Source organism: Dama dama, chromosome X (genome assembly GCF_033118175.1).
Source record: "Dama dama isolate Ldn47 chromosome X, ASM3311817v1, whole genome shotgun sequence".
In the NCBI taxonomy this organism is placed as follows: Eukaryota; Metazoa; Chordata; class Mammalia; order Artiodactyla; family Cervidae; genus Dama; species Dama dama.
The window spans coordinates 108,690,462-108,716,912 of NC_083714.1; the positions used below are offsets into that span (position 1 = coordinate 108,690,462).

At 43.6% G+C, this 26,451-nt stretch overlaps 1 protein-coding gene across 1 annotated transcript in view; it reads left to right on the plus strand.

Moving 5' to 3' along the window:
- The first annotated feature begins 6,281 nt into the window (after window positions 1-6,281).
- Window positions 6,282-26,451, plus strand: part of DIPK2B (divergent protein kinase domain 2B) — a 45,543-nt gene continuing 25,373 nt past the window's right edge. Inside the window, exons 1-2 of the mRNA XM_061136342.1 lie at window positions 6,282-6,609; window positions 12,401-12,665. Coding sequence (XP_060992325.1) covers window positions 6,377-6,609; window positions 12,401-12,665 — 498 coding nt within the window. The 5' untranslated portion in view covers window positions 6,282-6,376. The remainder of the gene's footprint in view (window positions 6,610-12,400; window positions 12,666-26,451) is intronic.

The window sequence follows — 26,451 nt, forward strand, 5'->3', positions numbered from 1 at the left end:
TAAATTTTAAAAATACCATAACAGTTCATCTCACTGTTTTGTTGTTGTTGTTACTTGTTTCTATTGATTTTTATTCTTAAAAAATTTTTTATTTTATATTACAGTATAGCCGATTAACAATGCTGTGATAGTTTCAGGTGCAGAGCAGAGCAACTCAACCATACATATACTTGTATCCATTCTCCCTCAAACTCCTCTCTCATCCAGGCTGCCATGTAACATTGAGCAGAGTCCCCTTGAGTTGCTATACAGTAGGTCCTTGTTGGCTACCCATTTTAAATATTGTTTATTCGCTAGGTCATGTCCAACTCTTTTGCTATCCCATGGACTGTAGCCTACCAGGCTCCTCTGTCCATCAGATTTCTCAGGCAAGAATAGTGGAGTAGGTTGCCATTTCCTCCTCCAGGAGAGCTTCCTGATCCAGGGACCAAACCTGCATCTCCCACATTGGCAGGCAGATTCTTTAGCACTGAGCCACAAGGGAAGCCCATTTTAAATATAGCACTGTGTAAATATTGATTTCAAACTCCCTACACTGTTGGTGGAAATGAAAATTGGTATAGCCACTATGGAGAACAGTATGGAGGTTACTTTAAAAAATGAAAATAGGGTTGCCATATGATCCTGCAATCCCACTCCTGGGCATATATCCAGGGGAAAACATGGCCTGAAAAGATACACACACCCCAATGTTCATTGTAGCACTATTTACCATAGCCAAGACATGGAAGCAACCTAAATGTCCATTGACAGAGGAATAGATAAAGAAGATGTGGTACATATATACAATGTTTGGGGTTTTTTTCTTTTATTGGCTTTTTTATTTTTTGGCAGTGCTACACAGCTTGCAGAATCTTAGTTCTCTTACCAGGGATCGAACTTGGGTCCTTGGCAGTGAAAGCACAGGGTCCTAATCACTGGAATGCCAGGAAATCCCCTCATTTACTATTTATTACATCACTAGTCTGACACACATACATCAGGAGAATGTTAATAATACCATATAACCAGATTTCAGAAAGATATTATTAAAATCTAAAGCCATAGCTTTATCATTAAGATGGAAATACAGGGACTGGGTAATAATTTAGTTGGGCATATTCTGATATTCTAAAGCAATCATGCCCATTGAGATCAATAAATAAGACATAAGCAGTTAATGTTTTAAATTCAAAGATCCAAAACCAGGATTTTTGTCTTCCAACATCAACTCTTCTTCCTCATTTGTGACATCTGTCAAGAGTATTATATTTTCCCAGACATCCAGGTATGAAAACTCTGAAATTTCGTGACTTCTTCCTTCTCCCTTATTCTCTTCATTGACTCAGTTTCCAAGTCATGAAGACTATATCTCTTATGACCTCTCACATTCATCCCTTTGCTTTCATTCCTTGGCCTTGGGCACCATTTCTTCAAACCAGCTCCGTGTCATGGCTGCCCAGTGTTCTTCACACATTAATCCAGCCCACACCATTCACATTGACCTTCCATGCCACTCCAAATCATTGGCTTGCTAGCCAGGGCCCCTTCAGTGGGGTCCTTCATTTATGCTTCTCATCTTACCATTTGCCTATGTGTCCCACCCCTAATGGCTCAGCTGGTAAAGAATTCGCCTGCAATGCGGGAGACCTGGTTTCCATCCCTGGGTTGGGAATATCCCCTAGAGAAGGGAACCCACTCCAGTATTCTGGCCTGGAGAATTCCATGCACTCACTCCCACCCCTGGGATTAAACAAATCAAAGTACTGCTCTTACTGTGCCTCCTGCTGGCTGTCGGCTGCCTTGCAGATTTCTTCAATCCTGAGTCACACATTTAAAAAAAAAAGAAAAAATCTTCAACGTTTCTGAAATTAGGAAGCACCTTATATTCGAGATCATACAAAACTGTCAGCCTCAGAATTAAGGCAGAAGTGATGTTAGGCTCCTTGCTGCCTGTGACTGAGAATTTTGCAATGTGTAAAAGGGATCAGTTCATCTAATTGTCATTGCAGCTGTATATTAATTTTGGATACCTAATTTTTACTTAAAATGAGGCAGCATATGCTATAAACTGCTCTGGATGCTTGAGGCAAAAGAGGGGAAGATCTCTGCCCTGGTGGAGCATATGTCATGAAGAACTGTTGCCAGGTTCTGAAGACTCTATCTGTCACAGGATCTGGTGGACTTTTAAGAGAAGATCTTTAACTTCTAGTGACAAATAACTCAATGAGGGGAAAAAGTGAAACTATGGTTCCACCAAATAAGTCATGAAAGCACAATCTGTTACACTTTATGTGACAGAAAATCATTTGAAGACAGGAACCTGTGTTTTGTTACCCTTGTCCTTTCCTCTTTCTTCCCCTCCCACCCCTTACCCGTTCAAGCAGAGAGTTAGTCCCTTTCTCATTTGCTCAGTGGGAGAATATGGCAGGGAAGAAAGCAAATATGGCCTAAAAGAGAGGGAATCTTGGCTCTACTTCCTGGTGGTACTAGGAACAAAAAGGTAAAGTGAAAAAGTGAAACTGTTAGTCACTCAGTCATATTCGACTCTTTGTATCTGAATGGACTGTAGCCTGCCAGGCTCCTCTGTCCATGGAATTCTCCAGGCAAGAATACTGGAGTGGGTAGCCATTCCCTTCTCTAAAGGATCTTCCCGACCCAGGGATTGAACCTGAGTAAGGTGGGGGGGGGGGGGGGGGCAAAATTCCAGAAAGAAAGTGACACTCAAGGTACATCTACAGGCATGATGGCAGTCTTGCAGGCTAAAGCATGTGTCCCAAGTAGAGTTTGAAGGGATTAGAAGGGAGAGTGGTACCAAATATCTCCATCCAGTGGCTGAATGTTGGGTAAATCCCACAGAGCCACAAAGAAATTCCAGAAGAGGAGGGAAGAACTCAAGATATAACCATGCTAAGTTTTTCCAGCAATCCAGAATGGAAAGCTCAAAGTAGAAATCAGGTTGAATTATAAAATGTAAAGTTGTATGTCTTCACATATGAACATATAGACTGAAAATCTTACCTGCTATACTTGCCATGTCACTGAATTAAATGTACCGAAGAGACCAAGAATCATGTGAACATTATGAAAAGCAGTGAGTCCATGGAAACAGCAACTCAGGAAAATGTTCAGACTCCAAATGTGAAAAACACTTTCAAAATTTGGTCAGGATTCGAAAAAGGGAAGTAGCAGATACTTAAAGTTATAAGGAGAATCTCCATCATTTTTAAATGGATACTTGATATCATGTTTCTTATATTTTTCCTCTAAAAAGCTGCTACTTCAATGGATAGTGGATATTACAATTCATGGCATTTTTGAAGTGAGGAAAAAAATCTGTTTTTCATCATTCTGAGGAATTTCTGCTGTCAAAATCCTACCCATCAGCAACCAAAGTGTCAAAAACAAGGGATTTGTTAAATAATTGTGCTATACTTATATAGTGGAATAGAGTATTTATAAATGGTCTCATAGAAGAATATTTAATGAATGAGAAAATGTTAAAGTTAACTAAATTTTTAAAAACCTCTGTGTGTGTGTGTGTGTGTGTGTGTGTGTGATATCTATAGGTCTGCTTCCAAAGTGTCTCTCAAGACCTCCAACCTTTAATGTTATCTTTTAGTCGAATAGCCAAATGGCACACCTGAAATGTCATCTCATATACCTCGTATGGGAGGTCTACCAGTACTAGGGTGATCAATCATTTGAGTTTTCCCAAGATTAAGGGGTTACCTGAGATTTCAGGACTAACATCAGGACAGCCCTGGGCACACTAGAACAGCTGGTAACTCTAATCAGTGCCTGATATCAGGAGCTGAATCAAGTCCCTGGTGTAGCAAGCTGCTGCTGTATTTTCCATGACCAACTTTCCTGAGCTCTTGGTCCCCCTGCTGCTGATACCATCTGCAGGACCTAAACTAAAGCCTTGAGGTAACAGTAAGTACAATATGAATGTGCGCTCAGTTGCTCATGTCTTTGCGACCCCATGGACTGTAGCCCTTCAGGCTCCTCTGTCCATGGGATTATCAAAGCAAGAATACTGGAGCGGGTAGCCATTCCCTTCTCCAGAGGATCTTCCTCACCCAGGGATCAAACCCATGTCTCCTGCATTGCAGGTGGATTCTTTACCATTGAGCCACCAGAGAAACCTGGTGTAATATATGTTTTGTTAAATCACATTGAATCTAGAACATCATTTCTAGCACTTTCTCCAGGGATCTGTACTTAGCCCTGTACCATTTTTTGGTATTTCTGTACCTTTTATAAATGCAAAAGACCCTGTTAAGAAGATGAAAGACAAGTTACCACTTGCTGCTAAGTCACTTCAGTCGTGTCCGACTCTGTGCGACCCCATCCTTGGGATTCTCCAGGCAAGAACACTGGAGTGGGTTGCCATTTCCTTCTCCAATGCATAAAAGTGAAAAGTGAAAGTGAAGTCGCTCAGTCATGTCTGACTCTTCGCGATCCCATGGACTGCAGCCTACCAGGCTCCTCCGTCCACGGGATTTTCCAGGCAAGAGTACTGGAGTGGGGTGCCATTGCCTTCTCCGAAGTTACCACCTGGGACAAAATATTTGCTAGCCACCTAACCAACACAGAACTAGTGTCTAGAATATATAAAGAATTCTCACAACTTCATAACAACAACAACAACAACAAATGACATTTCATTGAGGAGGATATACAGTTAGCTGATGAGCACATGCTTAACCATCAGAGAACTGCCCTTAGCCTGCTCTTCCTACCAATCTTTAGCAAAACTCCCCAGTTCTTCAGAGGCCATCCCCAGCCTCTTCTTGACTCCCTTTTCCCCTCTATCAACCCAAGCCTGCCTTAATTAGCACAGCCATCTACCTCATGCTCTGGACCTTATCTTGGTATCAGGAGGAAGGCCATCCTGGGGCATCCAGTCCCACCAAGTCAGCCTGGCCACTAAGAAGGGAGTGAAAGTCACTCAATTATGTCCGACTCTTTGTGACCCAATGGACTATACAGTCCATGGAATTCTCCAGGCCAGGATACTGGAGTGGGTTGACATACTCTTTGCAAAGGAATTCCCCCAACCCAGGGATTGAACCTAGGGCTCCTGCACTGCAGGCAGATTCTTTACCAGCTGAGCCACCAGGGAAGCCCAAGAATACTGGAGTAGGTAGCCTATCCCTTCTCCAGTGGATCTTCCCTACCCAGGAATTGAACCAGGGTCTCCTATATTGCAGGCAGATTCTTTACCAGCTGAGCTAAAGGAAGAGGGATTTTCAGGAAAGTGGGGAGAAGGGTAAACACAGCTGGGTGCAGGCACAAGGATCTTTCTGGTGCTTTCCCCATCACACCAGAGGCCATCGGGTCCTTTCCCCTCCTTTCTTCTCAGATAGGCAAGTGGAGCTGAAGCATAAACTCTATTGAGTTTTTCTGTTTCCTAAGCCAGGGGTCCCCAACCCTTAGCCATTGACCAGAGCTGGTCCATGGTCTGTTTGGACCTGGGCTGCACAGCAGGAGGTGAGCAGCGGGTGAGCGAGCAAAGTTTCACCCATACTTACAGCTACTCCCCATCACTCTTGTCACCACCTAAGCTCAGAAAACAAGTTCAGGGCTCCCATCACAGTGAGCTGTATAATTATTTCATTATATAGCACAATGTAATACTAATAGAAATAAACTGCACAATAAATGTGATGTGCTTGAATCATCCCCAAAGCATCCCCCCACCCCCGTTGTCCATGGGAAATTTGTCTTCCACGAAACAGTCCCTGGTGCCAAAAAGGTTGGGGACCCCTGCCCTAAGTGGTAAAAAGGCTTCACCTTTCAAATCAAAATGTGCTGCTTAATGGCTGGTGAATTGACTTCTAGTTCTTTCACAGCCAAATATGGCTGGTGAAGGGGCAGGGGGCCAGGAAGGGGTTGGGGTGTGTGTGTGTGTGTGTGTGTGTGTGTGTGTGTGTGTGTGTGTGTGATTCATAGGGACAGATACACCCAGAATTAAAACAGTGAAGGGTGGAGGCCTTCGGGATCCTTTAAAACTCCCAGGTGGAAACCAGGTCGGACATACATCCTGCCTGGACCTTTCCTGCACAGCCAGGATATCCTGTGTTTGTCAAAAGGACTGCATAGGGAGGCCCTGGCCATTGTCCATCCCGAAATCTGCCCTTCAGCCCCTCCCCAGCCTGTAGCAGCCGCCCCGGGGCAGAGGAAGAGTAACTCTGGAAACGGTTTTATCAGCATCCTCCACGGACTTCCTCACCTCCTCCCCAACCTCATTAGCCCCAAGGTCCTTAGCATCCTCCAGCAGAAACCTGTGAAGCTGGGATAGGGTCAGCGCCCTAAAGCCAGCCCCTTCTCGTTTGCCAAGACCTGCCTCTGCGCAGCCCTAAGTGGGTGCAGCTGGAATCCTGAGCCTGCGATGGAGCCCCGGCTGGGGCCCAAAGCTGCCGCCCTCCACCTGGGCTGGCCGTTCTTGCTGCTGTGGGTCTCCGGCCTGAGCTACTCTGTCTCCTCCTCAGCTTCTCCCTCTCCTTCTCCGGTGTCCCGAGTCCGAACGAGCTACAATTTGGGAAGGACTTTCCTCGGTCTTGATAAATGTAACGCCTGCATCGGGACATCTATTTGCAAGAAGTTCTTTAAAGAAGAAATAAGGTCAGAATCTCAGTTGGATGACTCTGAGGGGCAAAACGTTCCCTTCATGTGATGAGGTCCAGGAATTTCTTGAAAACAAGTCAGGGTGTAGTTTTTGGGTGCGAGCTGAAGCAAAGCCATTTAATTATAGTGGTAATGGGTTGAGGTTGGGATGGAGAGGAGGGAAGGTGTGAAGCCTAATTCCAGCTCTATATGCTAAATCCAACATTTCCTTTGGAAGTAGGAGCGTAAAGTTTTAAAGTTTTCTTTTCTATGAATGAAGTAGCCCAGGACTATTGAGTTTACCAAGTTCATTTCTCATAATAGCAGGGAAATAAAATTTATAGAAAGCTTACTATGTGACGAACGTTTTTAAGCTACTGTTATTTTCGCCTCACAACAATCCTGGGAGTTAGTGATTCACACCCATGATTCAGATAGTGAACGGAAACCTAGCAAGGTTCAGTGATTGGCTCAAGGTCACCACCTAATAAGTGGCATATCTGGGACTCAAACCAAGGCAGTTTGCTCCAAACTTTCTGAATGAGTTTTCTGTTGTGAGCTGTTACCTTGATCAGAGGAAAAGCTAAGTTTAATAAATGTCATGCCCATGGCTCTCCCCAGAGAACGGTACCACGCTCTGGAATTCAACCCTGTCAACTCGTGTTCAATGAACCTTTACTATGGCCAAGGCCCAGGATGGGCTATAATGACATTGCTATAACTCTGGTCCTTGCCCTCCAGGGGTTCAGGAGTTAGGGAACAGTGTTATAAATAACAATAAGGCCTGATCTGATGCAGGCCAGAAGTGAAGTGTAAAGGACCTTGGGGAACTCCAGGGAGAGAATGTTAATTCCAAAAGGGCTTCAGAGCACAGCCATGAAGGATGATGAGCTGAAACTAAGTGGGAGGAGAGCAGCTTAAGGTAGAAGGATCAGCTTAAGCAAAGGCCCAGAGGTGTGCCTTCGTGGCTGGAGCATGGGGCCCATGTGGAGGCATGGCACAAGGAGGAGGTTGCAAGGGGAAGGGGGCCTTGAATGCCATACCAAGGAATTGGGACCCTAACCTGTGAGCCAGTGGTCTCCAGGCTTTTCAATATCAAAGACCCTTAGTAATAGACCTCTTCTCTTATGCCCTGCCCCAAGGCTCTGCTCCTGGCTTGTAAGATTTGGTGACCAGGCAGAAGGCATTAACCGACAATAATTTTATTTTCAATCTATATTAACCAAAATTTGAGTATTCCACTAAGTTACTAAACAGAAATAACAAACAGAAAATACCAATAAAAATGGTGAACTTCTTTTGTGAGATGGTAGATATCACAGGGAGTTGAAATGAACTTTTCCTAGTAGACTGTTTTTTAAAAAATTATATTGGAGTGTAGCTGATTTACAATGTTATGTTAGTTTCAGGTATATAGAAAAGTGAATCAGTTATCTATACATATATATTCATTCTTTTTTAGATTCTTTTCCCATATAGGTTATTACAGAATACTGAGTAGAGTTCCTTGTGCTACACAGCAGATCCTTATTAGTGATCTATTTTATATATGGTAGTGTGTATATATGGGTTTCCCAGGTGGCTCAGTAGTAAAGAAAATGCCTGCCAAGCAGGAGACACAGGAGATGCAGGTTCGATCCCTGCATTGGAAAGATTCACTGGAGGAGGAAATGGCAACCCACTCCAGTATTCTTGCTTGGAAAAATCCTATGGACAGAGGAGCCTGGTGGGCTATAGTCCATAGGGTCGCAAAGAGTCAGACACGAATGACAGTCACACACGTGTGTGTGTGTGTATATATATTCTATTAGCATTTTTAAGGCATTTTTAATGTTGAAAAATTGAAAGACTTCCACTTACAGGAGTTATGTAGCAGGCAATGGTGAGGGTGTTACATAGGGTGGGGACAAGATGAGGCCAGTATTTTGCAAAGATCTTTTGGAAAGCAGTGTGTAGAATGGCCAGGTAATGCAGACCAGTTCTCCTCGTCCAAGAGAAAGATCATTGAGAACAAAGCTGGGCAGGAAGGATGCAAGTCAATTTAGCTGGAGACTTATTTTGTTGATCAACTCAATGTGAGAGGAAAAAAAGATGGAGATGTGGAAAATGAACTCAAGAATTCCCACCTAAGAAATGGGATGAATAAAACCAGTAACACAGGGGAAGTGGGTGGGACTGATTCCTCAGAGAAAGAAGGCAGTGAAAATATGGACATATTTTTAAAAAAGAGGGAGGGAAATTAAGGGGTTCACCTGAGAAAGAGCTCCAGATTCACCTCCTCCTCCAGATAAGTAAACAAGAATATATGAATCTTACAGTCGTCTCTTCACCAAGTGGAAAGAAATGAGGCTTTTCTCATCAGGCAAGTAATGGCCAAATTCAGGAAGCATTTCCCCAAATAGGTTTGTGTTCCAGTTGGAGTTCAGGATATTACTTCAGCTCCCTCAGAATTAATTTTCCACATGTGCCTGCCTGAAAGGGAAATGTGCAGATCCAAGCAGGAAATCACCAGGCAGAGCAGGTTGGGGTCTGGAACGTTTCACGTTGAGAAGTCACATTCTCAATGCAAGGAAACTGAGGCCAGTGAATGGGTCTGGAAATGTAGACTTGTTTATAGTCTTTTTCTCTACATTGTAAATAGTTATTTCCTTATTTTAAAAGTGATATCTCTTTATTTTAGAATCTTCAGGAAATATCGATTAAAGAAAACACAAAATAAAGATCTCAGACAATTCCTCACCAAGGATCACTGCTTCATTAACATTTTGGTGTATGACCCTTACTACCTTTTTGCTAAGTGTGGATTAAAATTTTTTCAACAAAAATGTGAGCATATTATGCACTCTTTCGGAACCTTCTATTTAACAATATGTCGGGAAGATTTTTCTACATTAACTATTCCCCACAGTTTTATTTTTAGTGGTTTCATGGTGTTCGATTGCATCAGTCAATCCTAATTTATTTAACTAAATCACTGTGGTGGGACAACTAGGGTTTTTTGCACTTTATGTTATTAAAAACAGTGCTATGTTGAACCTCCTTGTGGTTAGACTTTTATGCATATCAATAATTAATTCCTATAACAAATTCTAAAAGGTAAAATTTCTGGGTCAAAAAATATAGTGAATTTTTAGAATTTTGAGACATATGTGGATATATATCCAAATGGAGACTTCTTCCTATAGAGTTTACTTCTTGCACACTCGGAAATGTTTACTATTACTATTATTTTTGCTTTGTATATTCTTCTGAGTTGAGCCCTTTTTTCAGACTTCTTGGCCTTTTGTATTTCTTCTTTGCTAAATGGTCTGCAAATTCACATCCTTTGCCTCTCTTTCCAAAGGTGTGTTTGCTCATCTTGTTCTTGTTCATCTCCAAACATTTCTCCACTTTGAAAAATGATCATGATGCTACCTTATGAGAAAACCCATCCCAGACTTTCAGATGGTAAGCTGAAATGCTATTGCCAGAGAAGCATTAGCACTCCAGGACCTGTCCTCACTAAGAACTGGACAGTGCTTGTTGTTCAGCAACAGAGAGTGAGCTCCTGAGGCTGACTGGGTAGGCTGAAGGCACATGATTGGTGGATGATGCCACCTTTCCTTCTTTCCCTATCTGTTCCCTATTGATTCCTGGGTCAGGAAGATCCCCTGGAGGAGGGCATGGCTATCTACTCCAGTATTGTTGCCTGGAGAATCCCATGGACAGAGGAGCCTGGTGGACTACAGTCCATGGGGTCACTAAGAGTTAGACACCACTGAAGGGACTTAGCACACAGCTATAACCCCTAATAATGTTACCAGTCTGTTCCCAAGAGCTAATTCATAAAATGGATGATAAAGGACTAAGTAGCAGCAGAGTGGTTCAGAGTACAAGCTCTGGAGCCCTGAAGGCTACTTCCTCCAGTTCCTGGCTGTGTGACTTGGAATAAAACATTTAACATTTCTGTGCCTCAGTTTCCTTATCTGCATGATAACAGCAGCGCTGACCTCATAGGTTTGTTGAAAGGTATAACTGAATTATGGCACATAAAGTGTTTAGCAAAGTGATCGCTAAAGTGATTCATAAATGTGTATTGCTATTATTATTATCTAAAAGAGCCATCTGGTTGTAGACCCTTAGTTACAAGCCCTTGGAGAGAAGTGGTTTGAACCCGCATGAACAAGAGCAGCTACAGGAGACAGACAGGCCTGCCTCAGGGCCTTAGGCCCTTCCTTATCCTCCCAGTGGGGAGGATCAATTCCCATGATTGTCCTAAAAATGCCAGTAAAATTGATTCCTTGCAAGTTTTTAGCGTTTGGTCTTTTTAAACAGATTTGTGGCAATGTCCTGGAACAGAATTCTTTGTGCCTATTTCCACTGAAGTTTGAACAGTCCAGTATCACAGAAGGTATTGACTGACAGTTTCTTAGAGCATCTTCTTAGGAAAGCTTGCAGTCTCTTAGGGTAACTGTGTCATATAAGTGAGAAAAAATTACAATGTAGGATGTGGAGCTAGTTCCTCGAAAACTCATTATCATGAGGTTGCCCAGTAATGCCCAATAATAAGAATTTAAAGATTCTTATTGAAATTAAAATAAAAATGAGGTCCTTCTGTGTAGCACAGGGAGCTATACTCAATATCCTGTGATAAACCATACTGGAAAAGAATATGGAAAACAATGTATATATACATGTAACTGAATCACTTTGCTATACAGTATAAATTAGCACAACACTGTAATTCAACTATACTTCAATAAAATATTTATTTTTTTAAAAAGAAATTTTAAAAAAAGAAATTAAATATATAACATATACACCTAATTTTCATTTGCAGTATAGCCCTCAATAATAATGAAGATACACAATTTTCTTAGTAGTTTTTCATACATGAATGAGAAGAAGATTTAGCATTCTTTCCTGAGGGAAATGTTGGCACATAGCTAGAGAGATGACTGGAGAAAAGGGTCACTGTGGGGTGGGTGTAGAAAATCAGCAAATGGTAATAGGCCAGTGCCTCTCCCCTGGGGAGCATCTAGCACTGCCCAGGCCATTGTGTGTTATCACACACCTCCTGGATCCCAGATAGCTTTGAGTCTGCTGACCCTTTAACAGCCACTGTTCCCTGACAGTTGGCTGGGACCACAAACTTAAATCTTTGGACCAAAAGAAAAATTGATGGGGCCGTTTGGGGTTGGATATGAAGGGGGTAGTGCTCTCCCCAGTGCAGGAGGATAAGCTTCTTCAAGAACTATGGTTTCAGGTTTTCCCTGGTGGTCCAGTGGTAAAGACTCCGCACTCCCAATGCAAGGGGCCAGAGAACCAGATTCCACATGCCGCAACTAGAACAAGGGTAGCGAAGGAGAAAGATCATGGGTTTTGCTGACAGAGAGCCCTGGGTTTGCACCCCTGCTTAGCCACATACTATCTGACCTTAGGCAAGGCACTTAAGCTCTGTAAGCCTCCTTCCACATCTGTAAAGTGGTGATGGGACATGAGGAGAATCAAAGGTACCAGCGTGTGTAAAGCTGCTGCCTTCACAGAAAGCCAGTTAAGTGAAGAAGATTAAGTTTGTGTCCGGTATGCAGATCCCTCACCTTTTCTGACATCACATATAAACTTTCTTAAGCCTGAAAAAACAAAAATAGTCCTTTGCCAGAAAGAGCCTGGAGCACCCCAGTCTAAGGAGAAGAAATGGATCTGAGCAGACATGGGCCCCTATGTCCCTGTCCCCGGGCTCTGCTGGCTCTGGCAGTGTGACTGGTCCCGGTCTAGTTCCTTCTCTCCAGCTCCCAGGCTAATCTGAAAATGGCTGATCCTTTTTCAGGTTTGACAACGGGCTCGCCTTACACCTTGGACCACCTCCTGACGACTTGCCTTCTTACTCTGCAAATTACTCAGATGATTTCAAAACCTGGCGCCCTGTGGAGATCTCAAGGCTGGTCAGCAAACAGCAAAACAAGATCTCAGACAGGAGAATCTGTGCCTCCGCAGCTGCCCCCAAGACCTGCAGTATTGAACGTGTCCTGCGGAAAACAGGGAGGTTCCAGAAATGGCTGCAGGCCAAGCGACTCACACCAGACCTGGTGCGGGTGAGTGTCCTGGCTGTGGGGGGCGGGAGAACGGAGGGTACCATTGCCAGCTCACATCTCAGTCTGTCTGGGCAAAAGGAATCGTAGTTTGTCTAAGGTGGGACAAAACAGTGTCATGAAACAACGTGGCTTGTGACAAGACAGGAACTAAAGAGGTTTCCTGATGGCTCAGACAGTAGAGTCTGACTGCAGTGCAGGAGACCCAGGATTGATCCCTGGGTTGGTAAGATCCGCTGGAGAAGGAAATGGTAACCACTCCAGTATTCTTGCCTGGAAAATCCCATGGACAGAGGAGCCTGGCAGACTACAGTCCATAGGGTCACAAAGAGTCGGACACGACTGAGCAACTTCACAAAGTGGTTTAGGTGTAGGGACTCCTCCCATTGTCATTCTCCACTCTCTCTGATGTGACCCTGAGCAACTCTTTGGGAAACAGTTCCTAGCTGCCATCTCTGGTCTGAACATCTGTCGGGATGACCCTCACCAACCTTGCCCCCTCCCCCAAAAGGGCTTAGCTCACCTACAATGTTTGCTAACCCCTAAACTGTCACTATTCTTTTTTTTTTGGAATATTCATAATGATTTTATTTTTAATTGAAGGATAATTGCTTTACAATATTGCATTGGTTTCTGCCATACATCAACATGAATTAGCCACAGGTACACCTATGTCCCCTCCCTCTTGAACCTCCCTCCCACCTCCCATCCTTTCCCACCCCTCTAGGTTGTTACAGAGCCCTGATTTCAGTTCCCTGAGTCATACAGAAAATTTCCATTGTCTATCTTACATATGGTAGTGTATATGCTTCCATGATACTCTTTCCATTCATCTTACCTTCTCCCTCCTCCCCCTGCCCATGTCCATAAGTCTGTTCTCTATACTCCATGTGACTGTCTTAGAAGCTTCCATATATATCCTCTTTCATGATCCAGAGACCCTACTTTGAAAATCAGCTTCCTTTTTCATCTCCCACCATAAAAAAAGAACCAAACCTAAGTCACTGCGAAAGCAGACTCCAGTAACGCAGCTCCCCCCTCCCACCTGAGAGTTCTCACCCACTCCCACAAGTAGGCTGCCTTCAGAGTTTTGGCACATTGCCGGTGACATCTTACCCTGTGTTTGTCCCCTCCTGCACTGTCATTGCTGATATCATCTGATTTTTATCCAAACCAACATAGTCATGTACCTCCACGCACATCCAGCCTGGCCCCTTAGGGCAGACAATGCCACCTCAAAAGATTGAGGAGCCACTCACCTTTAGCAAAGATGAGAAAGAAGAATTCACCTCAATTTTCCTGCCATGATGAGGCTGGAGGATTTGGCATCCCTCAGGGGCATGCCAAGATTGTTTCTCGAAGTCCCCAGACCACTAGCCCCTTCAAATGGGCACATAAGGCTGCCCAGGTAATTTCTGAGCACTAATAGACCTTCCCTTTGGTGTGTTCAAGATGAGTCACCCAGAACAAAGCAGAATCACGTCCCTAGATATCTCAACCACATGGCAAGACCATGTGACTGCCTTATGGTTGTGTGGAAACTGCTTAGAAATCAAGAGGAATCAAGCTGCTGGTAACATGGCCATCATCTGACACTGAACTTTACACGTGGTCCTTTTGTACTTTGTACTTTACAAATCTCACTGGCCTGGAATGGGGAGAAAATAAGCCAGAGGACGTCAAGCTATTCCCAGGCTGGGGAGGTAGTGGCAGGACCCAGCCTACGGGTCTTGGAGTTGGTGTGGGAGATAGGAATTAGAGACTCGGGTGGGAAGAACCTTATGGGAGCTGCTCAACACTGGGCAGAAACAGAAAACAGAGAACAGATATCAAAGCCCACACCATGGTACACACCCTAGGTGTAATGGCCTTGTGCCTCTTTCTGCACCTGCAGACACACCCTCTGCCTGCAGACACACCCTCCCTGCACTGGCCTGGGGTACCCACCATCTGTCATTCTCAGGCTGGCCACATGGGAAGGACTAATATGAGACCTCCTGGGCTTTGCCTCAAATATGTGCTCAGGAACAAACAAACAAAGAAAAAACTCTTCCTGTGCCCAGGAAGAGTAAAACAAGATACACAAGGAATTGTTTCAGAACCCCTTGAAAATCCCATCACTTCTTCCTGTCATTGTTGTCTGCTTCCTTGCTGACAGGCACAGTTCTCTCAAGTCACCGGCCCCAGACTGTCTCCACCTGGGACCTGGACCATGTACCAAAGGACAGAACTTCCTGGTGCATAAGATACATTTGGGATTCCACAGATAGTGACTAAACTGGTCTTGGGCTTTGAACTAAGGAAGACTCCCGCTTTCCCTCATTTCTAGAGACTTCATAACACAGTAGAGATTATCCTAGGGGGCCTAAAAAGTCCAAAGCAACCTGCCAGATACATCTAGTGTCACCTACCTTGATGAGTATAGATGCTGTGGTAGAAGCAGAAGATCCCTGGGGACTGGAAACTGTGGTTGAGTCCTGAAAGCAAAAGTATTAGTTGCTCAGCTGGGTCCAACTCTTTGCAACTCCATGGACTGTAGCCCACTAGGCTCCTCTGTCCATGGAATTCTTCAGGTAAGAATACTGGAATGGGTTGTCATTTCCTTCTCTAGGAGATCTTCCCCACCCAGGGGTCAAACCCGCATCTCTTAAATCTCCTGCATTGGCAGGTGGGTTCTTTACCATTATCCCCACCTGAGAAGCCCATCCATATTGTAGTCATTGCCATGGGCTGAGAGGAGAAGAGAATTAAGAGTGACTCTTTAATAGATACACGGTGTCTCTTAGGGTGATGAAAATTTCTGGAGTTAGATAGTGGTGATAGTTGTACAACTAAAAGCCACTGAATTGTTCACCTTAAAATGGTCCAAATGATGAATTTTACGTGATATAAATTTTACCTTAATAAAAAAAAAAAGGAAGAATGAGCCATTAAAAAAAACTTCACCAATCCTCTGACTCCATTCCCTTAGAGCCCTGACAGGTGACAGATGACATTAATAATTTAATTCATGCCAGGATGTTAACAGCTAATAGCATTTCACTGTAGCCCTCCAAGAAACCATTTGTGTGTAAAGTCAATATTATGATGCTCCCACTAGCCGATCCCATGACTATCTCAGACCTTCCTAATACCTCCCTGCATTATTTCCCCCACAAAACCCAGATGTGGCCCCGGAATTCTCAATAGTGGTCCATGCAAGCAGCCTCTGTCATGATTTCAGCTGGACTAAGAGGTGACATCTATGTAACTGCTGATTCATCCCAGACTGGGCCAAATAGCTCTACCCTATTTTTCTGATGATTGGTCAGACATGAAGTCTTGATTTCTAATTTAGAAATTATAGTAGTTCTCTTTTCACATAGGAGTTTCAGGAGTCAAGTGGAGAGAGACTGTAGAATGGATGGTAGGGAGATTTGCCTCATCCTTCAATTCTGTATTGAATGGCCCAATGCCAACTCTGCCTATCGGCAAGGCCATTCAGCACATGGCTTCAGTGTGTATTCTCTGAATTCCTCAAGAGCCACTTTCCACCAGGGATCTAGGCCAGCACCCTCAAGTGTGCGTATTTGAATGTGGATGTGCTGACGTGTGTTTGGAGGAGACAAAAGGAGCCAAAAGAAACTAATGTGTTGGCTCAGAAAACTGACAAGGCAGGGAAGGAAGGCGAAACAAAGAAATGAAAATTGAAGGCAGGAGGGATCTGACTGGTGCAGGGCCCTCAGAACTGGACTGTTGGCATTGCTTAGAAAAGTCGACTTGGATGAAAAGATCCAGTGCTCACCATCAGATGCCAAGTGCAATTTTGTATTAATACTAAGAACCCTCTCTTGAGCCATAGGCAATACACTGCAGCTAAGGGCTTCCAAGGAGGCTGGACTGGACCAGGAATCAGCAAAAGGGTGAAACAATGCAATGTGTGTGGGTGTGTGTCTTTGGGACTTACGTTAATAAAACCATGACTTTTCTCCTCCAAAACCTGCATTGTTCTGACGGGAATATCCCACAGCCTAAATTACTAGCCCACAAATAGAGCCATGGCCAAGGACAGCACCCAGAGTTTATCATGATGTGCTTGTTCACAAAACCACAAAGAAGGCTTCCTCTGCTGTCACGCCAAGCACCAAAAAGCAACCACTCTCAGCATCACATGGCTAATCAGAGGAAAACACAGTTCCTCCATTGGGTCCTCCTCCCATCCCCTCAATTGCCATCCACTCTGGACATTGTTCTATACGCTAACCCTGTTTCTTGTCAGGTGGGAAGTGGAGTTTTTTCTCCCACTAGATGGTGGTATAGAGTGTTCGGGAAGCTTTCTTTAAAGCAAGGTGCCTGGCAATTTTACTTCCCTGGTCTCAATTCCTTTTTTTTACATAAATACAATAAGAGATGGGTTTCCCAGGTGGCGCTAGTGGTAAACAATCTGCCTGCCAATGTAGGAGATGCAAGAGGCACAGGGGGTTCAGTCAGTAAAGACTCTGCCTGCAATGCAGGAGACCCAAGTTCAATCTCTGGGTTGGGAAGATCCCCTAAAGAAAGAAATGGCAATATTCTTGTCTAGAAAATTCCATGGACAGAGGAGGACCTTGGTGGGCTACAGTCCATGGGATCGTCAGAGTTGGACATGACTTAGCGACTAAACCACCATACACATACATTAAGAGAAATAAAGTAACCAAAGTGCATATTAACCATTTAATCAGAATATAGTTTTACAGATAACTGCTAAATGAATGATAAAATTTCTTTTTGTTTAAGTTTTATTCAAAAATACTGAAGGGGTATGTGCAGGACATATCCTAGACTCTAGGAGAGTATAAGGCTGTCTAGACAAGGCCCCTGCACTCTGAGAGATAACACCCCAGTGGGGGAGACAGCATGTGTGATGAAGTCTGATAACTCAGCAGTGTGTGTATGCGTTATTGCTTAGTCGTGTCCGACTCTTTGCAACCCCGTGGACTATAGCCCACCAGCCTCCTCTGTCCATGGAATTCTCCAGGCAAGAATACTGGAGTGGATTGCCATTCCCTTCTCCAGGGGATCTTCCCGACCCACGGATTGAACCCGGGTATCCCACACTGCAGGCAGATTCTTTACCATCTGAGCCACCAGGGAAGCCCTGGTGAGCCATAAATAAATAAATATAGCAGTGTGTACATGTCAAAAATAAATAATTTTTTTAAAAAAAGAAACAGGACTCATAGATTATCCAACCCATCCTCAAAAATGACTCCTAAATTACTCTTGATCTCATGAATGAAAAGGAGACAGTGAAAGGTTTCCCTTGACACAGACAGGTTTGGAGAGGAAAACAGAGGCAAGAGAAGACTCAGGAAAGATAGACATGAGTTGCCAGTGGCTTCCCCATGAGTCTCAAATGCAGAATAGAGGCAGTCCCCAGACAAAGCATTACTGAAGCTTGGACAGTCACCAAGACAGACCATCAGAGTAGACTTCATCTTCCCAGGGCCCTCAGCTTTTCCTGAACTTAGATGTTAGCCAACCAAGCCTCTTCTTAAATCAATCAAGCCGTCCTTTGTTCTTTCTATGATGTCTTTCCTGGCTCTCTAGCTATCTCTATCACTATCGCGACCTACTCTGGAGCAAACACTTTTGATAGAGTGTAGCTTGTCTCAGAGTCCTGGGGATTGGCTATCTACATAGTATATAATATATAATCTATAAAGATATTTGCTTGAAAAAATTGGTAGAAGTAATTGATACATGTGTTACATTCTAAAAACCATTTATTAAGCCACAGAAACATTCAATACATTTTAAAAAGTAGAAATGCCAAAGACCAGGTCAAAGAAAAAAGAGTTATTCTAGAATAATTCTGTTAAATGATTCACTGGTAATGACTTAAGATCATCTCTTCCTCTTCTAGAGGTGCACAAATCATTCTATTAATACCTTGTCTTAAGAATATTTCCTATCATGCAGCACTTTGCAAAATCTATCCTCTTGCTCCTTTGAATATCAGAAATGAATATTCATGCCTTTTCTATTTTCCCCTTCCACTGCCTGAGATTCAGCAATATTGTTTGCAAGGTCTCTGTGAATCTTCCAGGTGGGAAGACTCATTCCAAACAATGAAAGCTTCCTTTACACTTTCTGGCACCCCATTCCTGTTCACCACTGTTTTGCTCCACCCTTTTCAGATCAAAGGCCAAGTACCTGTCAAAGAAGACAGGCAAATATTATGAACGTTGGGCCTTCATTTTGTTATCCACCAATATTCTCCCCATGGCCCTGGTCTGTAGTTTATTTTCACTTAATACTTTGAAAAATAGAGTTCTTTTCTAAGTTTTCAATCAAAGTATAACCTATGCACTGAAATGTGCATATATAACATGTAGAGCTAGATAAATTTTTACACATGTGTTCATTCCTGTAACCACTGTCCATATCAAGATATTGAACATTTCCAGCCCCTCAGAAGGCTCTTTCATGTCCCTTCCCTAAAAAGACTGCTTCTAGGGTGACCAGCCATCTGATTTTCTTGACACTAGACTTGTTTCAGCCCTGAAAGTCTCACATTCTGTGAAAGCCCTCAGTTCCAGGAAAAATGGAACAGTCAATCACCCCACCCCTTCCCAACAGTAACCATTCTGAACTAAATCACCGTAAATCAGTTTTACCTGGTTTTGAACTTCATTTAAATGGATTCACACAGTACATCTTCAACATGTTGTCAAGCTATTTAACCATATTGTTGCATGAATCAGTAGCTTGTTTTTCATTGCAGTAGACTATTCCATTGTATGATGAAGTCAGTTTATTCATTCTTATGTTGAAGAACATCTGTGTTGTATTTAGTTTGGGTTATTGTAAATTAAAACTTCTGCAAACATTCTTATCTATGTCAGTTGGTGAACACAAGCATACAGAAGGGACATTTTGGGGTCATATTGTATACCTACGGACAGATTTAGTCAATACTGCCCAACAGGTTCCCAAAGTAGTTGTACTGATTTCTTCCTATAAGCAGTGGAAGACAGAATTCCATGGTTCCACATCTTCATCACACTTGATATTGTTAGTTTTTCATTTTAGTCATCTTGGTGAGTGTCTACCAATATCTCATTATGTGAGCTGAATTTGTATTTTTCTCATAACTTACAATATAAAGATCCTTTTCATATACTTATCGGCTCCTCTGATTTCATCTTTTGAAAAGTGTTGGCATATGTTGTTTGTCCATTTTTTATTGGGCTGTCTCATTGCAAAAGTTACGTTTATATTCTGGATACAAGACTTTTTGTTGGATATATCTATTACAAATATCTTCTCCCAGCCCATGGCTTGCCTTTTCACTGTCCTAAGGGTACCTTTTGATAAACTGACATTCTTAATGTAAATGAAGTCCAGTTTATTAATTATTTTAAATGTCCTAATTATCCCATGGTCACAAAGGTATTCCCCCATTTACTTCTGAAGTTTTCATATATTATCTCTCATACATAGCTCACTAATTTTATGTTCTGCTCTGCCCAGTTTGGGGTTAAATCCAGTCAGTAACTTCCTAATTTCAGATACTGTATCTTGTATTTCTAAACACCAATTTAACTTTTTTCATAGATTCTAATTCTCTATTGAAATTCTCTCCCTTTCATTATTTTTGTCTGTCTTTTCCTCTATTTTCTTGAAATCTTAATCATAGTTACTTTGACTTCTATACTTGCTAACTTTAATATCTGGATTATCTCTAGTTCTACTTCTGCTTTTATTGGTTGTTTTCTTTTTTCTTTATTTTGCTTTATTTTTTATTGTGATGGGTTTTCATTGCTGCATGGGCTTTTTTCTAGTTGCAGCAAGTGGGAGCTCCTCTTTGTTGTGGTGCATGGGCTTCTCCTTGCGGTGGATTCTCTTGTTGCAGAGCACAGGCTCTAGGCATTCGGGCTTCAGTAGTTGCAGCGTGTGGGCTCAGTAGTTGTAGCTCGAGGACTTGAGAGTTGCTCTGTGGCATGTGGAATCTTCTCAGACCAGGGATTGAACTCATGTCGTTTGCATTGCAAGGCAGATTCTTAACCACTAGACCACCAGGGAAGCCCCTCTTTTTTCTTGATTATCGGGGAAAGGCTACCCATTCCAGTATTCTGGCCTAGCGAATTCCATGGACTATATAATCCATGGTGTCACAAAGATTTGGACACGACTGAGTGACTTGCACTTCCACCGTTGGAATGGAATGGAGGTTACTGGTGTGTTTATTACTCTTAAATCTCACAGTCTAGTAGAAGTGAAGTATATAATAACTGTAATACAGTGAAGTAAGTGTTCTTTTGGGGTAATTTTTCATTATATGCTGGATTTTAAGGATAACACATGGAAGAAGCTCTAAATTATGTTATCTTCTTCTAAAGACTACTGAGCTTTGTTCTAGCAGCCAATGAAATTGATCACCTAAATCCAGGGTTTCCCAATCTTGTCACTACTGACTCTGGAGGCTGGATCATTCTTTGTTGGGGGGATAGAGCGGGGGCTGTTCTGTACATTGTAAGATTATAGCAGCATCCACAGCCCTCATCCACTTGGTACCAGTAGCATCACAACTCCCAGCGGTGACAATCCAAATTGTTTCCAGATGTAGTCAAATGTCCCCTGGGGAACAAAATTGCCCCTAGTCAAGAACTGCTGCCTTGATTCTGTTGAGATTGGGTTTGGGACTTTGTTACTGCAGGTCTCTTTCAGTTTCGTCCTTACTCCTAGGACATAGTCCTTGCTGATAGAAAGTGAAAGTGAAGTCGCTCAGTTGTGTCTGACTCTTTGCGACCCCGTGGACTGTAACCTACCAGGTTCCTCCATCCATGGGATTTTTCAGGCAAGATACATGAGCCTTAATACTAGAATGTGGACTTTCTGAGGTCCAGTCAAAAGCCCAGGGTGCCCACTGAGAAGTCTAGCCCAAACCCCCATCTCCCCAGCACTATGTGGCCTCTAAACTCTCTGCTCAGTGATACAGCCATCTAATGTGGCCCTAGAGTCCCACCCTGCTCCTATGCAGTTTAGGAGTTGGCCAAAGATCTGAAGGAAAACTTTCACATACTTTTAAGGTGCTCCTTCTCTGTGACTTTCCCTATATAGGACCTTGTCCCCCAGATTCTAGCTACTCAAGTAGCCCCAAATCCTGCTCGCTGGTTCTTCTACCTAGCAGGATCCTGAAGTGCAGCTTCCCTTCAGGGGAAAAGACAGAGAGATAGGGGGCTCAGCTCACATGCATCCTTTCTCTCAAGGATCACTGCCTTATGTTGGTCATGGTCCAATGCCCACAGTTGTCTTACATATTTTGTCCAGGTGTTAGAGCTATTTCCATCACAAGGGTAAGCCTGATACCACTTACTCTGTCATGGCCAGAACTAGAAATCTCAAAATGATTTCCAGGAGAGGAAAAAGCTAGTGCTATTGCATTCATATATCCAAATCCAAATATAACTATGAAAGCCATCTTCCTTTCTTTTGAAAATCTCACCTTATTCTAAAAAGCTTTGGCATTTTGGATACTATTTCAAGGCTGAAGAAAGCCTGGGAATACCCGTGGCTTTCAGCCCAGCACATGTGAAAGGAATCAAGCCTGTCATGGGAGCCAGTGGAGAATCTGACTTAATAACACAGTTATAGCAGACCAGCAAAACACTTTCTATAGAGTACATGGCATTGGGTTTTTTCTCTTTTCTTTTCTTTCTTTTTCTTTCTTTTCTTCTTTCCTCCTTTCCTCACCCACCCCCTCTTCTTTCTCTTTTTCGTTCTGTTTTTGCCTCTTCAACCAGACAGAGGGCCACTTGAGGGTAGGGACTGCATCTTATTCATCAATGTCTTCCCTCACACATGTCTAACATGAAGTAGACACTTCATAAATCTTTGGGGAATGAAGGAGTGATCAAATGAGTGAATGAATAAGACCTCATTCACCAATCATTATTCATGGCTTCAGGGTGACTCTCAATCCACACCTGTGCTAACTCCGCAGTTGATCAACTCTGGAGGCCATCAGATTTCAGAGTCTCAGTAAGTTGCATTTTTCCCCAAGAGAGCATCTTTCCTGGCATGACTCAGGTGTTAACAAGCCTGAAGGTCCCATGGTTCCTACTCCTTGGAATATGACTCTTGATACCAAAAATGTCTACCTAATTTGGGTGAGGAGGGATGGTGACACAGTTAATTATTAGCTTCTCTAGGGTTTAATATCTCCATAGTTATCTTGGAAGAGAGACAGCTGAGGCATTTTGACCCAAAGCATACAAGGAAGAAATAGATGGTGGGCCTCTTGCAGAGAAGGAGGAGGAGTGGTCCCTCCAGAGGCTTGTCTGATAGGCTGGCTCAAGCACTTCAAAGGACAGCACCTCAAAGAGAAGGTAATATACCAAATACATTTAGGATGGTTGGGGTCCAGTGAAATACTTCAGTCAGGTTGAAGAAAAGTCACCAAGAGAGAAGCAAAGAAGCCAAGGGTGATGTGGTGCCTTTGGAATGTATCAATGTGACCAAGCGCAAGCCGTTCAGTCATGTCCCACTCTTTGAGACTCCATGGTCTGTCCATGGGATTCTCCAGGCAAGAATACCGGAGTGGGTTACCATTCCCTTCTCCAGGAGATCTTCCTGACCCAAGGATCGAACCCAGGTCTCCTGCATTGCAGGCAGATTCTTTACCATCTGAGCCACCAGGCAAGCCCTATAAGCTGAACTACATTTCCCAGAGTTCTCTTCTTTCATGTTTCCAGTTAGAGCAACTACAGAGATTCTATTAGGACTTTGAGAGAGTGGAAGGGCAATAGTGGCCATTCTGTGGCTCACACACAGTGTTGTCCCGGCTCCCCTCACTAGGGTGAGGCAGCAGCCAGGCCTGCTGCTCTGCTTTCTCTTGGTTCCTCCTTCAGCTTCTCTGACTCCAGGGTAGGGTTAGCTCCACACCAAAGGGCCCCAGCTTCTGCAGGTCTTGACACCATCAAACTCAAGGGCAATAAGAACTGACATGGGTTTCAGTCCATCTTCATGAGCTCCATCCATCTTGTGCTTATGAATTCAACCCTGTCCTTGATCTTCCCCCATTTTGCATGTCTTTCCTTCTCAAGTGCCCACCTATGGACTTCAAGCTCCAGTATCATATAGGAGAACAACTGCCTTCCAGAGACTATTTAACCTACTTGTACAATTCTGCAAGTTCAAATCCTGTTTTAAAAAAAATCTAGTGATTCTGCTTCTCTGATTGAACTCTGACTGATATAGGTGGTACAACCTCAACAGAGGTATGTGCTAAGTCACTTTAGTAGTGTCCGACTCTTTGTGAACCCATGGACTATAGCCCACCAGGCTCCTCTGTCCATGGGGATTCTCTAGGCATGAGTACTGGAATAGGTTGCCATTTCCTTCTCCAGGGGATCCTCCAAACCCAGGAATCATACCTACGTCTCTTACCTCTTCTGCATTGGCAGGCAGGTTCTTTACCACTAGCACCAGCTGGGAAGAGGTGAATCTTCCTGCAATGCAGGAGAACCCAGTTCGATTCCTGGGTCAGGAAGATTCCCTGGAGAAGGGATAGACTACCCACTCCAGTATTCTTGGACTTTCCTGGTGGCTCAGATGGTAAAGAATCCACCTGCAATGTGGGATACCTGGGTTCTATCCCTGGGTTGGGAAGATCACCTAGAGGAGGGCATGGCAACCTACTCCAGTATTCTTGCTTGGAGAATCCCCATGGACAGAGGAGCCTGGTACGCTACAGTCCATGGGGTCACAAAGAGTCTGACATAACTGAGTGACTAAGCACACATACACACACACCAGGACTTCCATTTCATTGAGTTTCTATTAACCTCTCCCCACTGGGAAGAGCAGGTCAGTTCAGAGCAGCTGGGGCTAAAAACTAGCCTGGTAATCCCTCCCTCCAGGCAAGCTTGAGGCTGGTTTGAAGGTTTTCCTGATTATCAGAATTCTATCTGAGCTTCCTGAACCACCGGACCTTTGCACAGCAGAAGCCACTGAGCTTCAGTGGAAATTTCTGCAAGTCTGCATGCACAAATGAGTTGTCAGAAGCGCTTGGTTTCCTATCTTTTGATTTAAAAAGAAAGAGAGAAACAAAAAAAACAGCAATCTATGAAATGTAATGGCCCAGTGGAGAATTATGACCAACCTTGGCGTACCTGAATCAAAATGACAAACCATGAAATAATGTGTTTTACTCTGTGTCAGCTGCCCTGCCTGTCCCAACTATCAGCTGAATTGCCTGCCACAATGCTTATTTCATCTGCCACAGTGAAAATCTTGGAGCAGGCCACAAAGACTTCAGTGGCAAAGCCTCTGGGACCCTGGAATGGAGGAAGGTGGAGGACGAGGTGGGAAGAAAGAGATAGACTCTTATAAGAGGAAAAAGCTAGTTACCACTTCCACCAGCAGGGTAACTCAAGGTGTTGACTACCTCATAGAAGAAGATGCCATGATCGCCACCAAGGGAGCCTCTGGCTGCCAAAGGTTTGACAGTAAGAGACACAGTAAGGGACAGTAAGCAAGAAGAGGTAGCCCTGACCAGGGCAGATCTGCCAAAGAATAAATGAAGAGTGTCTGGGCAAAGCCATGAAAGTGAGAATAAGATGTAACTGTGGAGAGTGGCAAATGTCACAATCCATGATTATAGGATGTGTCAAGAGCAGTGGGTGGATGTTGTAATGGTAGGTCTGGGGCAAGGGGGTGGGAAGCTACATTTTATTCTGTAAGACAGTGGTTCTCACACTTGAGCAAGCATCAGAATCCCCTGGAGAGTTGGTTAACACCGACATTGCTGGGTCCTAGCCCCAGAGCTGCTCAGCAGCTCTGGGACAGGGTTTCAAAATTGACATTTCTAAAAAAAGTGATTTAAAAACAGTGGCTCTTTCCATGAATGGGACCTAAAAGTGGTGTGCGGGGCAGATGGGCAAAGGAGTGAGGTCAATGAGGCTGTGTGGCAGAAATAGGACAGGACCCCCAAAACACAGCTGCTGGTGAAGAAAGTAGGGAGGAGAGGCTGAGTTTCAATGCGAGAAAGCAGTACCATCTGACCTGGAACTTAGGCCTGAGTTCAAATCCTGACTCCACCGCTAAGTAGGGTTCCTCAGTGGAAGACAGCTCGTAGTCAGAAGCCTGTTAGGTGGGTGCTGATCTGAGAGGATAATCAACCAAGTGATCTTTAGTGGCCTGGCCACCTGCCCATGGGTTGCAGGAGGCCACGGGCTGTACACCCTCTTCCCCCAACCACAAAGCCAACTCCTGACCCTTGGATTTCCTGTCTGAGTGACCAGTGTAACCAATCCCTAAGTCTGCTTGGCAACTCCAAATAGGGGACAAGATGATAAATTCCCTAACCCTTCTCTCTGAAGTTCCTTCCATAGCTCCCTCACCAGGGTTTCTTGGGGTTCCCAACTGTTTTTTTCCAAATTTAAAGACAGTCCTTGGTCAACAATATTCACAGCATGGAGTTCATTTGTTTGACCCTCCAAAGGCTACCTTGTTTCCTACTCAGAGATTCAACTCATTGTGAAATTTAGGGAAGGGGAATATTACCATTGACCCTGTTGATCTCTGGAACTGATAACACTGCCTTATGTTTACAAAGCACTCCACAGCATGTAAAACAAAATGAGATGTTTATCATGCTTTCAGGAAAGTCATATCAGGTATCTACAAAGTCCAGAGAGCCAGTTAGAGTCAGGCAATGGAGTGACGTATCTGGACCATAAAGAAAGCTAGTGCCAAACAATTGATGCTTTTGAACTGTGATGTTGGAGAAGAGTCTTGAGAGTCCCTTGGACTGTAAGGA